The following is a 16123-nucleotide window of genomic DNA, read 5'->3' on the forward strand; positions in this document are numbered from 1 at the left end:
GATAACCTCCTTCACTGTCCACTACACCACTAATCTTGGTGTCATCCATAAAATTACTAACTATGCTTTGTATATTGATGTGGAGGTGCCTGTGTTGGATTGGGTGGACAAAGCTAAAAATCACAACACCAGGTTACAGTCCAAGATTATTTGGAAGTACAAGCTATCAGAGTGCTGCCCTTTGTCAGGTCGCTAGTGGGGCAGGATTATAGAACACAGAATTTATAGTAAAAGATCTAAATGTCGTACAACTGATGGGACCAATACGTTGCATCAGTTGTACGACAGTTGGATCTTTTACTATAAATTCTGTGTCCTGTAACCTGGATGATAACCTGGTGTTGTGATTTTTAGCTTTGTGTATTATATCTAAATTATTTTATATTGTTGCGACATGGGATAAACCCCTCTGCTAATTTAAACCCGACACACAGAGAAACTGACCGTAACCTATTAAATTTTGAGAGGCAAAGAACTATTCCAGAGGTCACTATTTAAAGTAAAAATTAACAATTTTATTCTATAAGCCCAAACAAAAACATTAAACAACTATTTACAACTCCTTTCTCTTAAATCTACCTTTTATCTCCCACTCTACAATACTGGTCTGATTTTATAAAAAAACCTGATTAAGATTTACAAAAAAAAAATCATATTTCAAAACCAGTCAGCTTTGTCGATTCTCCTTTGTAGATTTTTTGCTGTATTTTTCTGGGTCGTTACTTCTTCGGTCCTCTGCTGCACGAATGTCTTGTGGACAGGTACCTTTCGGAGAGTTAGCTGGCTGTCTTTATGTCGGTGATCGCTTGGCTGCTCTTAGTTGTTCTCTCCCTGACTGTTCAAATGTTCTGTTTTATAGCCCCAAACATAGGATCATTCCATTGGTTTGATGTCATCCCAAACAGTAAAATTCAAATTTGATTTGATTTTGGTATCTGGGGCATAATTTCAACTGATTGGCCAAATTAAATTTGTTTTTGTTCCATGGCAACATAACTCCAGCTATTTGTTTCGACCAAGTGTTATATTTTTACCTTGTTCAGGACACTTTGTGTTTCACAAAGGCACAGTACACTCTACATTTTCATAACCAATAAATGTTAAACAAAGTGGACCCAGCTCCGATCCCTGTGGAAAGCTGCTGGTCACAGGCCTCCAGACTGAAAAACAGTCCTCCACCATCACCCTCTGTCTCCTGCCATTAAGTCAATCTGAAGCCAAACACTTGTCAAAACCCTGCTCCCTGACATTCAATTTGGGCTCTGCCTGTACTCATCCCCTGATGACATTACAGCCTTGATCTAAACATGGAGAAAAAAATACTGAATTACCACGGTGAGATGAGAATGAGTGCCCTTTACATGAGTACAATATTTTATTGAGTATGATGTCTCTGTCTTAATATTTCTGCATTGACTAAGATTTTAGGTATGCTGTGATAATTGGTTGCAAGCTCACTGATGGCTAGTCAGGCCTTTCCATGACAGGTACATTCTCCTGCAGTGGGTGCAAGTGAAGGCGGAGTTGGTGCTGGGGCTGATTAGATCTCTCTTCCTTTTCTCTTTACTCAGTCTCAAGGGTCCCTGTAACCCCCAGTAATGTAACATTTCCAAACATGATCTGTGGGCTGTATTCCCGTTGGTAATGGTCAATGTGAAACATTGAGAAGGATTTCCTGAGGGGACCTTTGAAATATTTGTTCTGCTTACCAGTGGTTAGGTCTCCATATGACACTTTCTGAGAAAGGTGACTGCTGTCTATTCAGGAAACACGAACTGCCCAGTGCAGTTTGCTTCGCAGGAATGGAATAGCCTATATTGTCAAGACCATGAAGTACTTAAGATCCAGGCCCTCTCCAACATGAGTCTGTGCTCGTCAGGCCGACAACAAGACCACGCTACCTCCATGCTGTGACTTGCTCAGCTGCCGCTCTCGCTCTGTCGTTCCTGTAAGACTCGGCCTGTGCTCGCTCTGTCGTTCCTGTGAGACTCGGCCCGTGCTCGCTCTGTCGTCCCTGCGGAACACGGCCCGTGCTAGCTCTGTTGTTCCTGTGGGTCTTGGCCTGTGCTCGCTCTGTCGTCCCTGTGGGTCTTGGCCCGTGCACGCTCTGTCGTCCCTGTGGGTCTTGGCCCGTGCTCGCTCTGTCGTCCCCGTGGGACACGGCCCGTGCTCGCTCTGTCGTCCCCGTGGGACATGGCCCGTGCTCGCTCTGTCGTCCCTGTGAGACTCGGCCCGTGCTCGCCCTGTCGTCCCTGTGGGACCTGGCCTGTGCTCGCTCTGTCGTCCCCGTGGGTCTTGGCACGTGCTCGCTCTGTCGTCCCTGTGGGTCTTGGCCCGTGCTCGCTCTGTCGTCCCTGTGGGTCTTGGCACGTGCTCGCTCTGTCGTCCACGTGGGTCTTGGCCCGTGTTCGCTCTGTCGTCCCTGTGGGTCTTGGCACGTGCTCGCTCTGTCGTCCCCGTGGGACACGGCCCGTGCTCGCTCTGTTGTCCCCGTGGGACACGGCCCGTGCTCGCTCTGTCGTCCCCGTGGGACACTGCCTGAGCTCTCTCTCTCACCCCTGTGGGACTCGGCCCGTGTTCGCTCTGTCGTCCCCGTGGGACACGGCCCGTGCTCGCTCTGTCGTCCCCGTGGGACACTGCCTGAGCTCTCTCTCTCACCCCTGTGGGACTCGGCCCGTGTTCGCTCTGTCGTCCCCGTGGGACACGGCCCGTGCTCGCTCTGTCGTCCCTGTGGGACTCGGCCCGTGTTCGCTCTGTCGTCCCCGTGGGACATGGCCCGTGCTCGCTCTGTCGTCCCTGTGGGACACGGCCCGTGCTCGCTCTGTCGTCCCCGTGGGACACGGCCCGTGCTCGCTCTGTTGTCCCCGTGGGACATGGCCCGTGCTCGCTCTGTCGTCCCCGTGGGACACTGCCTGAGCTCTCTCTCTCACCCCTGTGGGACTCGGCCCGTGTTCGCTCTGTCGTCCCCGTGGGACACGGCCCGTGCTCGCTCTGTCGTCCCCGTGGGACACGGCCCGTGCTCGCTCTGTCGTTCCCGTGGGTCTTGGCCCGTGCTCGCTCTGTCGTTCCCGTGGGTCTTGGCCCGTGTTCGCTCTGTCGTCCCTGTGGGTCTTGGCCCGTGTTCGCTCTTTGGCCCGTGTTCGCTCTGTCGTCCCTGTGGGTCTTGGCCCGTGCTCGCTCTGTCGTCCCTGTGGGTCTTGGCACGTGCTCGCTCTGTCGTCCCCGTGGGACACGGCCCGTGCTCGCTCTGTCGTCTCCGTGGGACACGGCCCGTGCTCGCTCTGTTGTCCCCGTGGGACACGGCCCGTGCTCGCTCTGTCGTCCCCGTGGGACACGGCACGTGCTCGCTCTGTCGTCCCCGTGGGTCTTGGCACGTGCTCGCTCTGTCGTCCCCGTGGGTCTTGGCCCGTGTTCGCTCTGTCGTCCCTGTGGGTCTTGGCCCGTGCTCGCTCTGTCGTCCCTGTGGGTCTTGGCACGTGCTCGCTCTGTCGTCCCCGTGGGACACGGCCCGTGCTCGCTCTGTCGTCCCCGTGGGACACTGCCTGAGCTCTCTCTCTCACCCCTGTGGGACACGGCCCGTGTTTGCTCTGTCGTCCCCGTGGGACCTGGCCTGTGCTCGCTCTGTCGTCCCCGTGGGACACGGCCCGTGTTCGCTCTGTCGTCCCCGTGGGACACGGCCCGTGTTCGCTCTGTCGTCCCCGTGGGACACGGCCCGTGTTCGCTCTGTCGTCCCAGTGGGACACGGCCCGTGTTTGCTCTGTCGTCCCCGTGGGACCTGGCCTGTGCTCGCTCTGTCGTCCCCGTGGGACACGGCCCGTGCTCGCTCTGTTGTCCCCGTGGGACACGGCCCGTGCTCGCCCTGTCGTCCCCGTGGGACACGGCCCGTGCTCGCTCTGTCGTCCCCGTGGGACACGGCCCGTGCTCGCTCTGTCGTCCCCGTGGGACACGGCCCGTGCTCGCCCTGTCGTCCCCGTGGGACACGGCCCGTGCTCGGTCTACCGTCCCCATGGGACTCGGCCCCCACGCTGTGCTCCTGCCGGGTTCGTGTCATGACCTGTCTGCCTTGACTCCACCCTCCATAAGGACAGGGCCGTGCGCTGGGGAGGAAAATTGCTACAAAGAGGAATGAAAAAGAAACAGAAAGGGAGAAGAATTGGTGTGCAGAGGAGCTCTGACTGGTTCAGCTAGCAGATCCCTCATGCATGATCAATGCATATGTCAACCCTCCAACCACAAGGGATGAACTCGGATTTCTCCAGTTTCCTCATTTCCCCTCCCCTCACCTTGTCTCAGTCGATTCCCTCGAACTCAGCACCGCCCTCCTAACCTGCTATTTTCTTCCTGACCTCTCCGCCCCCACCCCACTCTGGCCTATCACCCTCACCTTGACCTCCTTCCATCTATCACATCTCCATCGCCCCTCCCCCAAGTCCCTCCTCCCTACCTTTTATCTTAGCCTGCTGGACACACTTTCCTCATTCCTGATGAAGGGCTTTTGCCCGAAACGTCGATTCTCCTGCTCCTTGGATGCTGCCTGACCTGCTGCGCTTTTCCAGCAACACATTTTCAGCTCTGATCTCCAGCATCTGCAGACCTCACTTTTTACTCGAAGATTTTAACCTACTGCGAATCCTCTTGCAAGGATGCCTTCCTTGAAGAAGCTCTCTTCCTCCCTCTACAAGGATTTCAGTGAGTCTCTCTCTCACTGCACACTCCAGGTTATCCCCTCTGCACAGAAGCTCTCCAGCCACGTCCTCAAACAGACTCGCTACCACAGCCACATCTCCTTCCTCAGCACCTGCCGACGGAACCGACTGATCCCGCACGGACTCCGGACTACATTCCAACCAACAAAATTTGGACCCAACCAGGACAACCTGTACTTACAACAAATCCGAAGCCTCCAGCAACAGACCTCCCTCCGGATCCTCCGCTCCACCCTTGCAGCCATGCGTCGCTACCTACATTCCCTGCAATCAGCCCTACCCCAGCTCAGGACAACACTCTCACAAACTTGCAAAGGACCTCTACTGTTCTTCATCTACAGAAGAATCCATACACTAAACAAACAGTTCTTCCCAGCCATATTGGAAATTAAAGACAGTAAGTACCGCAAACTTTCATGTACTTACCCCCACACTCGTGGTTCCTCAACTGTTCCAGAATCTTCCATCGGCCTCTGCAATCTGTCGGACGCCATTACACACGCGGCCGCTACAGCGCCCGCGGCACCAATGGCCGACGACGATAGTGACGTCACTTCTGCCCCCACCGACCTCGCAGCCTCCGCGATCGCCGCCCAGACAACTGCTTCCACGATCGCCAGGAAGATCGCTGACGGATTCGCGACCCCCACGGCTATCGGGAATGACAACGGTTCTTTCGTCGCCACAACCATTTCCGCCCCTTCGCTTGCCGTCGCCGCAGCAACTTCCACCCCCACTGACATCACTAACGTGCACGACCACAACGCCTCAGGTGTCTCTGCCCCCACGCCGACTCTTGTCACCACGCGTGACCCCGCCCCCACGCCGACTTCCTTCACCACGTCTAACCCCGACCCTACGTCGATCTCCGTCCCCGCCCCTGTCCCTAACCCCGCCCCCACTCCCAGCTCCAGTCCCACACCAGGTCCTAGCTCCCAGCCTTGCCGAATCTTCACCATCCCTCCAGATCTCCCCCTCTCTGAGGATGAAAGATCAGTCCTCAGCAGGGGCCTCACCTTCGTTCCCCTACGCCCTCGGATTAATGAGTTCAACACGCGGCGAGATATTGAACAATTCTTCCGCCGCCTTCGCCTCCGCGCCTACTTTTACAACCAAGACTCCCGCCCACCCTCTGATGACCCCTTCTCCCGCCTCCTACACACCCCATCCACCTGGACACCCTGTGCTGGCCTCTTACCCGCCCTCGATCTATTTATAGCCAACTGCCGCCGCGACATTAACCGACTCAACCTGTCCACCCCTCTCACCCACTCCAACCTCTCACCCTCAGAACGTGCAGCCCTCCACTCCCTCTGCTCCAACCCCAACCTCACCATCAAACCAGCAGACAAGGGAGGCGCAGTAGTAGTTTGGCGCACCGACCTTTATACCGCTGAGGCCAAACGCCAGCTTGCGGACGCCTCCTCCTATTGCCCCCTTGACCATGACCCCACCTCCCACCATCAAACCATCACCTCCCAGACCATCCATAACCTCATCAGCTCAGGGGATCTCCCATCCACCGCCTCCAACCTCATAGTCCCACAACCCCGCACCGCCCGTTTCTACCTCCTGCCCAAAATCCACAAACCTGACTGCCCCAGCCGACCCATTGTCTCAGCCTGCTCCTGCCCCACCGAACTCATCTCCGCATACCTTGACACGGTTCTGTCCCCCTTAGTCCAAGAACTCCCCACCTACGTTCGGGACACCACCCACGCCTTCCACCTCCTCCATGATTTTCGCTTCCCCGGTCCCCAACGCCTTATCTTCACGATGGACATCCAGTCCCTGTACACCTCCATCCCCGAAGGATTCAAAGCCCTCCGCTTCTTCCTTTCCCGCCGCACCAACCAGTACCCTTCCACTGACACCCTCCTTCGACTGACTGAACTGGTCCTCACCCTGAACAACTTCTCTTTCCAATCCTCCCATTTCCTCCAAACTAAAGGAGTTGCCATGGGCACCCGCATGGGCCCCAGCTATGCCTGTCTCTTCGTAGGATATGTGGAACAGTCCATCTTCCGCAACTACACTGGCACCACCCCCCTTCTTTTCCTCCGCTACATCGATGACTGTATCGGCGCTGCCTCGTGCTCCCACGAGGAGGTTGAACATCAACTTTACCAACACCTTCCATCCCGACCTCAAATTCACCTGGACTGTCTCAAGACTCCTCCCTTCCCTTCCTAGACCTTTCCATTTCTATCTCGGGCGACTGAATCAACATGGACATCTACTATAAACCGACTGACTCCCACAGCTACCTGGACTACACCTCCTCCCACCCTGCCCCCTGTAGAAACGCCATCCCATATTCCCAATTCCTTCGTCTCCGCCACATCTGTTCCCAGGAGGACCAGTTCCAATACCGTACAGCCCAGATGGCCTCCTTCTTCAAGGACTGCAGACTCCCCCCAGACGTGATCGACGATGCCCTCCACCGCATCTCCTCCACTTCCTGCTCCTCCACCCTTGAGCTCCGCCCCCCCCCAACCGCCACCAGGACAGAACCCCATTGGTTCTCACCTACCACCCCACCAACCTCCGTATACAGCGTATCATCCGCCGTCATTTCCGCCACCTCCAAATGGAGCCCAACACCAGGGATATATTTCTCTCCCCTCCCCTATCAGCGTTCCGAAAAGACCACTCCCTTCGTGACTCCCTCATCAGGTCCACACCCCCCACCAACCCAACCTCCACTCCCGGCACCTTCCCCTGCAACCGCAGGAAATGCAAAACTTGCACCCACACCTCCTCCCTTACCTCTCTCCAAGGCCCCAAGGGATCCTTCCATATCCGCCACAAATTCACCTGTACCTCCACACACATCATCTATTGCATCCGCTGCACCCGATGTGGCCTCCTCTATATTGGGGAGACGGGCTGCCTACTTGCGGAACGCTTCAGGGAACACCTCTGGGACGCCCGGACCAACCAACCCAACCACCCCGTGGCTCAACACTTTAACTCTCCTTCCCACTCCACCAAGGACATGCAGGTTCTTGGACTCCTCCATCGCCAGAACATAACAACACGACGGTTGGAGGAAGAACGCCTCATCTTCCGCCTGGGAACCCTCCAACCACAAGGGATGAACTCCAGTTTCCTCATTTCCCCTCCCCCCACCTTGTCTCAGTCGATTCCCTCGAACTCAGTACCGCCCTCCTAACCTGCTATTTTCTTCCTGACCTCTCCGCCCCCACCCCACTCTGGCCTATCACCCTCACCTTGACCTCCTTCCACCTATCACATCTCCATCGCCCCTCCCCCAAGTCCCTCCTCCCTACCTTTTATCTTAGCCTGCTGGACACACTTTCCTCATTCCTGATGAAGGGCTTTTGCGCGAAACGTCGATTCTCCTATTCCTTGGATGCTGCCTGACCTGCTGCACTTTTCCAGCAACACATTTTCAGCTCTGATCTCCAGCATTTGCAGACCTCACTTTTTACTCAATGCATATGTCATATCAAGGAGCCCTAGGAAGACTCTTTAATGGGACCGAAGGGAGAAGCTGTTTGCTGGTTGGAATCCTTCCTAACACCTCCCTTTGTTTTTATTCATTCATGGGATGAGGGTAGTGCTGACCAGGCCAGTATTTATTGCCCATCCCTAATTGGCGTGAGGGCAGTTAACAGTCAACCACATTGCTGTGAGTCTGGGGTCACATGTAGGCCAGACCAGATAACGCTGGCATTTTCCTTCCTTAAAGGACATTGGTGAACCAGATAGGTTATTCTGACAATTGACAGTGGTTTGCATGGTTCTTAATTCCAGATTTTTATTGAATTCCAATTCTATCATTTGTTATGGTGGGATTCCATCCCAGGTCTCCAGAACACACTCTGGGTCTCTGGATTAACAGTCTAGTGACAGTACCACTGGGCCTTCACCTGCCCGCAAACTATTGCCATAGAAACAAAAAGCAGGTGTCAGCCATTCGGCAGATGGAGCCTGCACCACCATTCATCACGATCATGGCTGATCTTGCTCTCTCCGCATACCCTTGAAACCTTTAAACCTTTAGCATCTAGAAATATATCTATTTCTTTCTTAAATATAATTACAGCACCAAAAGTCCTACAGTTCAGAATGAGGTAATTGAACACATCTTATCCTCACTGCCACTTCAAATGAGCTTCATTATTTAGCGTTTCTCCAATATCCTTGCACATTATTTCTATCCAAATAATTGCCCAATGTCCTGTTAACTACTTAGGAATGAGAATAAATGTTGGCCTTGCCACCGACTCCCACATCCCATCAAGGAATGAAAAGTATGACTTGATGTTGATAATATGTTTAATGTAGGTAGGCCACTCGCATTGACATACCACTCCTTAATAATACAAAGTTTCCAAAGCCAATTCTTGGTACTCATTCATTTGTACCTTCCTTTTTTCCTTACAGGTGCATCCCAACAGTAATGATTTCAACCTGATGTGGACAGGTTCTCATCTTAAACCTTATGTATTACGCTCACTGCTGGAATTTCAAAAAGTCAACCACTTCCCCAGGTATATATTTGGAGTGATGTTTCTTTGAAAGTTTGATTTATTTGTTTGATTGTGGTTTTATTTACAACCAAGTTGAATTTATTTGTTTTGGGTGATCTTAATTTCTAATGCAGTGTTTCCTTGAGTCCTCCTGCATCTTTCCTACACCCTGAGATGGGTGGGGCATTTGGAACCTGGTGAGGAGAGACCGGGCTGCAAGGAAGGCAGGCAAGGAAGAAGTGGGGAGTCAGTGGGGGAAATGCCACAGTCGGGCTGGCGTAAGCAGGGAGCCACAACCTAGGCGACAGGGTGTCTGCAAGGAAGTTGGGAAAGAGAGGCAGACAAAAGGGAGCGGAAGAGAGAACAGGCTCAATCCTGTTGTTCCATTAACTTGGAGCTCGGGGATCTTGAAAGACTGGCAAAGTGAAATACCTGCAAATTAAAGTGGTATTTCTAGTTTAAGGCTGGATATGTTCAGGAAGTTTGCGGTGGATACTACTGTAATGAACATTGCCAACTGTTAAATTTAACAATTGAGATCTAAGATGCAGTAAGAAGGATAGGAAATACCTGTTAAAAATAAATGATGGAAATGCATTTAGCTGCGACCTCAATGAATTGCTGAAGGTGTAGGGTCATATCTTTTTGTTTGTACAAATGTATGTCAATTATTTTGGGGGGAAGCAAAACTTTGCTATGTTGTGCCTATTCTCCTGTGCCATTTTGGATATTGTGCTATCAAGGAAACTAATGCTTTCCTGTGTGTTGTGGCTTTAAGTTTAATGGAATTGATAATCATTGAGAGTATTGATGAATTCTTCTCTGTGTAAGTTCAAATATCCTACATATTGATAGAAATACAGAAGGTAATGTCAATATGTGAATGCATCACCTATTCAAGGAGTTAGTGAGAATGAAAAATAGCCCCTGAAAATCAAAAATGTAACCCCAGGAAAGGTGTGGGAGTTGGGGAGGAAGAAGCTCTGGTGTGAAAACATTGGAGAGAGTTCAGTTAAGATTCATGAGAATAATTCCATGAGGATCTTCAGTTCTGAAGGAGAAGTTCAGAGGTTAATTAGGACCTTCGATTATCATCTGAGATGTTAAAGGCTGAGAGTGGATTTTGTGGAGGTGTTCAAGGTCATGAAGGTAGTAGATAGGGAGAAACTGTTACAATTGTGAAAAATCACGAATAAGAGGGCAGAGATTTAAAATAGGTGGTAAAATAAAGACAAATGTGATATGAGAAAGTAATTTTTCGCGTAGCCAAATAGTTAAGCTCTGGAATGGGCTAAGAGTGTGGTGGAGACTGGTCTGATCAAAGCATTCTAAAGGGGGTTGGACTGTTACTTGATGTGGAACAATGAGCAGGGGAGTGCCATTGAATGAAATGCTGATTTGGAGTGAGTAAGTGCAGACCTCTGGGCTTGCTGACATGTCCTTGGTCCATAACAATTGTGATTGAGACACTGTGTAGTTCTGTGAGCAACTTCATGTGAGTTATGGAAAATCTGCCATTTGAGACAAGCTGCAGTCCTCATTATACCCATGATTTAATACTTAGAAAGTGCTGATTTTTCTTTTATATTTTTCTTTATTTACAGTATTCAATTTTCTTTGTTTCAGATCCTATGAATTGACCAGGAAGGATCGGCTGTACAAAAATATCCAACGCATGCAGCAAACGTTTGGTTTCAGGCATTTCAACATTGTACCTCAGGCGTACATCCTCCCTGCTGAGTACCAGGAATTATGGAGTAAGGATCTTGCACTTTTGTCTTATCCTGATGTCAGACCTGTGGTACTTCGTAAATGTGTCACTGAAACAGCAATCCAGAGACCGTGACATCGAATCCCACCATGGAACCCTGAAAATTTGAATTTGGTTTACAAGTCAGAAAATAGTAAAAATGATCATGATCAGATTTTTGTAACCAACCCAAACTTGCTCAGTTCCCTTCAGAGAAGGAAAACTGCCAATTTTACCTGATTCAGGCCTATATGAGTCGTCAGTCATAAACCAGCACGAACCCCTGAAATGGTTGAACAGTACACTCATACCAATCTGCAGCTGTTGGTTCAGCCAACCACCATCACCTCTGGGCAACTAACCCTGACCCTGTCCACATCCTGAATATGGTAAAAACAAGCACTTTTGACAGGGAATAGTGTGATGTAAACATACCTGGTCTTGACTTTGTGCTCCAGGTGCTGCCAAAGGGACCGGCAATTTTTACCCGATTGTCAGTCTCTGCTGTTAGGTTAAACAAACATGAGTGGCTCCTTGTTTATTGTGAAAAAGAGGTATTCTCTATCCCTAACAGCCCCTCTTCCAAGAAATGTTAACTTCAAATCTCTGCGGAGTATTTCAGTATGCTGCTTTCAGGACCTCACTGTTTAGAAAGCTGCTGCACACCCCCTATCCTTAGAGTACAAGAGCTGAGGCGTACTGCTGAGGCTGTACAAGGCTCTAGACTGACCACATTTGGAATTTTGTGAGTAATTTTGTGCCCCATATATAAGGAAGATATACTGATGTTGGAGGGGTCCAGAGAAGGTTCACAAGAATGATCTCAGGGATGAAGGACTTGTCTAAAGGGCTTGTCGTATCAGCAGCGCTTGAGAATTCTGTGTCTGTACTTGATGGAGTTTAGAAGGGTGACGGAGGATTTGATTGAAACTTCCAGAATACTGAGAGTGCTTGGATAGAGTGGACATAGAGAAGATATCTCCATTAGTAGGAGACACTAGGTCCTGAGGACAAAGTATCAGAGTGAGGAACAACCCTTTAGAATTGAGATGAGGAGGAATTTCTTCAGCCAGAGGATGATGACTCTGTGAAACTCATTGCCACAGAAGGCTGCTTTGGAAGCTAAACCATTGAGTGTATTTAAGGCAGAGATAGGTTCATGATTAGTAAGGAGATCAAGGTTTATGGAGAGAAGGCAGGAGAATGTGGTTAAGAAACATATCAGCCATGATTGAACGGTGGAGCAGACCTGATGGGCCAAATGGCCTCATTCTGCTGCTTTGTTTTATGGTCTGTGACTCCAGTACTAGTCACACCGTGCTCTATGCACTAGTGATGATGCCATGTGGATAGCAAATGGCGAGGTATTTTTGTCATAACCCACTTTTGTGAAAAGGAACAGGTAGGAAGTCCAAAAATCTTAAAAACACATAGGAGCAGGAATAGATCATTTAGCCTATTGAACTTGCTCCACCATTCAAAATGATCTCCAAAATTATTATGTCTGATCTTGGGCTTCAACTTCACATACATGCCCGCTGTCTTACCAAATTATAGACAAAGCTTATCACAACCTCTTTGCTGTTTGCATAGATTGAATCTCACTCAAGACTAACATATATGTTCTTTCATCATGTGTGTGCTGTATACTTTAGTAACCTTACCTGCTAACTTACTCAACATTTTTATTTTTATGCCTCAATGTTTATTTGTATAGAAATGTACAGCACAGACCAGGCCTTTTGGCCCACGATGTTGTGCCAGATTTAATCCTAATGCAAAATATAGTAACTTAACCTACACACCCCTCAACTCACTGCTATTCAGGTGCATGTCCAGCAGTTGCTTAAATGTCCCTAATGACTCTGCTTTCACCACCACCGCTAGCAACGCATTCCATGCATTCACAACTCTCTGTGTAAAGAACCTACCTCTGACGTCTCCTCTATACCTTCCTCCTAATACCTTCAAACTATGACTTCTCAAACCAGTCAATCCTGCCCTGGGGAAAAGTCTCTGGCTGTTGACTCTATCTATTCCTCTCATTACCTTGTGTACCTTGATCAGGTCTCCTCTCTTCCTCCTTCTCCCCAGAGAGAAAAGTCCGGGCTTATTCAACCTTTCTTCATAAGGCAAGCCCTCCAGTCCAGGCAGCATCCTGGTAAACCTTCTTTGAACCCTCTCCAAAGCCTCTGTATCTTTCCTATAGTAGGGCAACCAGAACTGGACACAATATTCCAAGTGTGGTCTCACCAGGGACTTGTAAAGCTGCAGCAAAACCTCGCGGCTCTTAAACTCGATCCCCCTGTTAATGAAAACCAAAACACCATATGCTTTCTAAACAACCCTATTCACTTGGGTGGCAACCTTGAGAGATCTATGCACTTGCACACCCAGATCCCTCTGTTCCTCCACACTGCCAAGAATCCTGTCTTTAATCCTATATTCAGCATTCCAAAATGCAACACTTCATATTTATCCAGGTTGAACTCCACCTGCCATTTCTCAGCCCAGTTCTGCATCCTGCCTATGTCGCACTGCAGCCTGCAGTAGCCCTCTATACTATCGACGACATCTCCAACCTTTGTGTCATCTGCAGATTTACTAACCCACCCCTCAACCTCCTCATCCAAGTCATTTATAAAAACTACAAAGAGCAGTAGCCCAAGTACAGAACCCTGTGGGACCCCACTCAACACTGACCTCCAGGCAGAATACTTTCCATCTACAGCCACTCTCTGCCTTCTATCAGCCAGCCAATTCTGAATCCAGACAGTCAAATCTCCCTGTATCCCATACTTCCTAACTTTATGAATGAACCTACCATGGGGAACCTTATCAAATGCTTTGCTGAAATCCATATACACCACATCCATTGCTTGACCGTCGTCGACCTGTCTTGACACCTCCTCAAAGAACTCAATAAGATTTGTGAGGCATGACCTGCCCCTCACAAAGCCATGCTGACTGCTTTTAATCACACTATGCTTTACCAAATAGTCATAAATCCTATCCCTCCGAATTCTTTCCAAAACTTTGCTGACCACAGACGTGAGACTGACTGGTCTGTAATTGCCAGGAATTTCCCTATTGCCCTTCTTGAAAAGAGGAACAATATTCACCTCCTTCTGACCCTCTCTTACGACTCCCGTGGAGAGTGAGGAGGCAAATATCCTTGCCAGTGGCTTAGCAACCTCTTCTCTCGCTTCGCAGATTAGCCTTGGATAAATCTGGTAACTGAGAGTTCTGAACAATTGAACACGAGATCACTTCACAATGTGTCAACTGTGAAAACTTCAATTAGGTCAGCTCTGACTGAGGAACTGGAATGGGTCCTCTTGAGGTTCCATCAAATACACCAGTTCCTAACTGAGTTACATTTCCCATACGTGGTTGTGAATGGACACTGCCTCCTGAAGTGTGGCTGGGTCCCGTTGGGGTCAGCCCTGGGACACTTAACTAAATTGCCTTATTATTGAAGTTAGAATTCTATTGATTCTGTTGCTCTACATGGAACTGATCAGAACTTGTTAATAATTATCAATTTTCTTTCAAGCTGCACATACAAAGGATAAAGGAGCATGGATTGTCAAACCAGTTGCATCTTCTCGAGGCCGTGGAGTGTACTTGGTCACAAATGTAAGTCTTTGTTGACAAGTATGGGAAAGCTGATGACATATCAGCTGTTGTGATCCTGATCTCCAATGGTCAGTAAATCACGATTTAGATTTTACCGAATTTTGAATTCTGTCCCAACTGGATGGAATTGAGAGTGCCACAATCTGTATTATATCTCAAAATCATTGCCTTTGGAGGTGAAACATGACCTAATGCTGATGAGTATGCCTTCCTGCTGTTCCAACTTTTGAACCATGTCAACAGTCCATCTTTATGGATGATCGATGACTATGAACGTGAGATTGACTGTGGGTACACTTGGTCAAACTTTGCCCAAATTTGATCCTGCAACTTCTTCGTTCAATATTTTGCAGCTGCAGGACTTCACAAAATATTTCTCAGTTAGTGAGATACTCTTTGTCGAGTAATCACTCCTGTAATTCAGAAAATATGGGAGCTAATTTTGTGCACAGCACGCTTCCACAAGCAGCAATGTAATTATAATCCGGTGATTTGTTTTGGTAATGTCATTTGAACAATAAAGGTTGCCCAGAAAAGGTGAGAGTGTGAGGTTTGAGCAATAGCTGGTAACTCAGGATTTCCCATTTCTGTGCTTTGGTAAAATTGTGTCTCAATCGCAATCTTTTAACCTGAAGAAGGAGATTTCTGCAGAACTACTTCATAACTCAATCACTGTAACACTAGGGATTACCTTTTGGGGCTTGCATTAGAATGCCGTAGTTTCTGATCCTAAGCAACAAATGTTAAATGGTAGTTTCCTGACATCTACTTCACCAGATGCTCACCAGCGTTCCACTGTATTACACTCAAATCTTGTTCCTTATTTTTTTTTCTGATGTTTAGCCTAACCAGATTACAACAGATGAGAGCATCTTAGTTTCACGTTACATCCGCTCTCCACTGCTAATTGATGGTAAGTATTATATTTTAATAGCATACACTGAACTTTCCGGCTTTATTTGGTCATCCTTTCTTGGTGTTCTTAAATTGCAAATACTTGATAAAATGCTTGCTTTGTTCCCACTCTATTTCCCATGCATATGGATTCATATGGCTCACTCAGGGAAGAGTAATGTTCTATCTTTCATTGTTAATGTCTTCATGATCAATGGCCAACACTTCTCCCCAAAAGTTAGATTTTCGTTTTGCCTCCTGCAACTGCTTTCGAAAAGCACCATACGATGTAGCCACATGAATGAGGACTCTGCTGTCTGATTTTGTTGAATATCCTTCTGTAACCTAGGCCAGTTATAACAATGTGCTGTTTTGAGCTAATACTAAATTGTTTCTCAAGATAATACTACTCACTGAACTCTCTGTTTATGTTGCATTATACATTGCTTTCCTCTCTTTTCCTATTCATTTTTGCACTGTGATAGTTTCTGGTACAGTCTGTATTTATTGTCCATCCCCCCCATAATTCCCCTGAGTTTGATTCATCCTTAGTGGCTGTCTCTTCTTTATAGCAGGCTGATTCTTGACATCTCTGATTACTGAGGCTAGTTTTCACATCTATGCTGATAACATCA

At 48.7% G+C, this 16123-nt stretch overlaps 1 protein-coding gene across 4 annotated transcripts in view; it reads left to right on the forward strand.

The window, feature by feature from the left end:
• ttll5 (tubulin tyrosine ligase-like family, member 5) overlaps window positions 1–16123 on the forward strand; it is a 386423-nt gene that overhangs the window by 33486 nt on the left and 336814 nt on the right. For all 4 annotated transcript variants that reach the window (XM_060829527.1, XM_060829530.1, XM_060829531.1 and 1 more), the window contains exons 5-8: window positions 9120–9226; window positions 10832–10962; window positions 14512–14594; window positions 15438–15507. In XM_060829527.1, the coding sequence (XP_060685510.1) occupies window positions 9120–9226; window positions 10832–10962; window positions 14512–14594; window positions 15438–15507 (391 nt within the window). The remainder of the gene's footprint in view (window positions 1–9119; window positions 9227–10831; window positions 10963–14511; window positions 14595–15437; window positions 15508–16123) is intronic.

The sequence above is a fragment of the Hemiscyllium ocellatum genome, chromosome 8 (genome assembly GCF_020745735.1).
Source record: "Hemiscyllium ocellatum isolate sHemOce1 chromosome 8, sHemOce1.pat.X.cur, whole genome shotgun sequence".
NCBI classification, from domain to species: Eukaryota; Metazoa; Chordata; class Chondrichthyes; order Orectolobiformes; family Hemiscylliidae; genus Hemiscyllium; species Hemiscyllium ocellatum.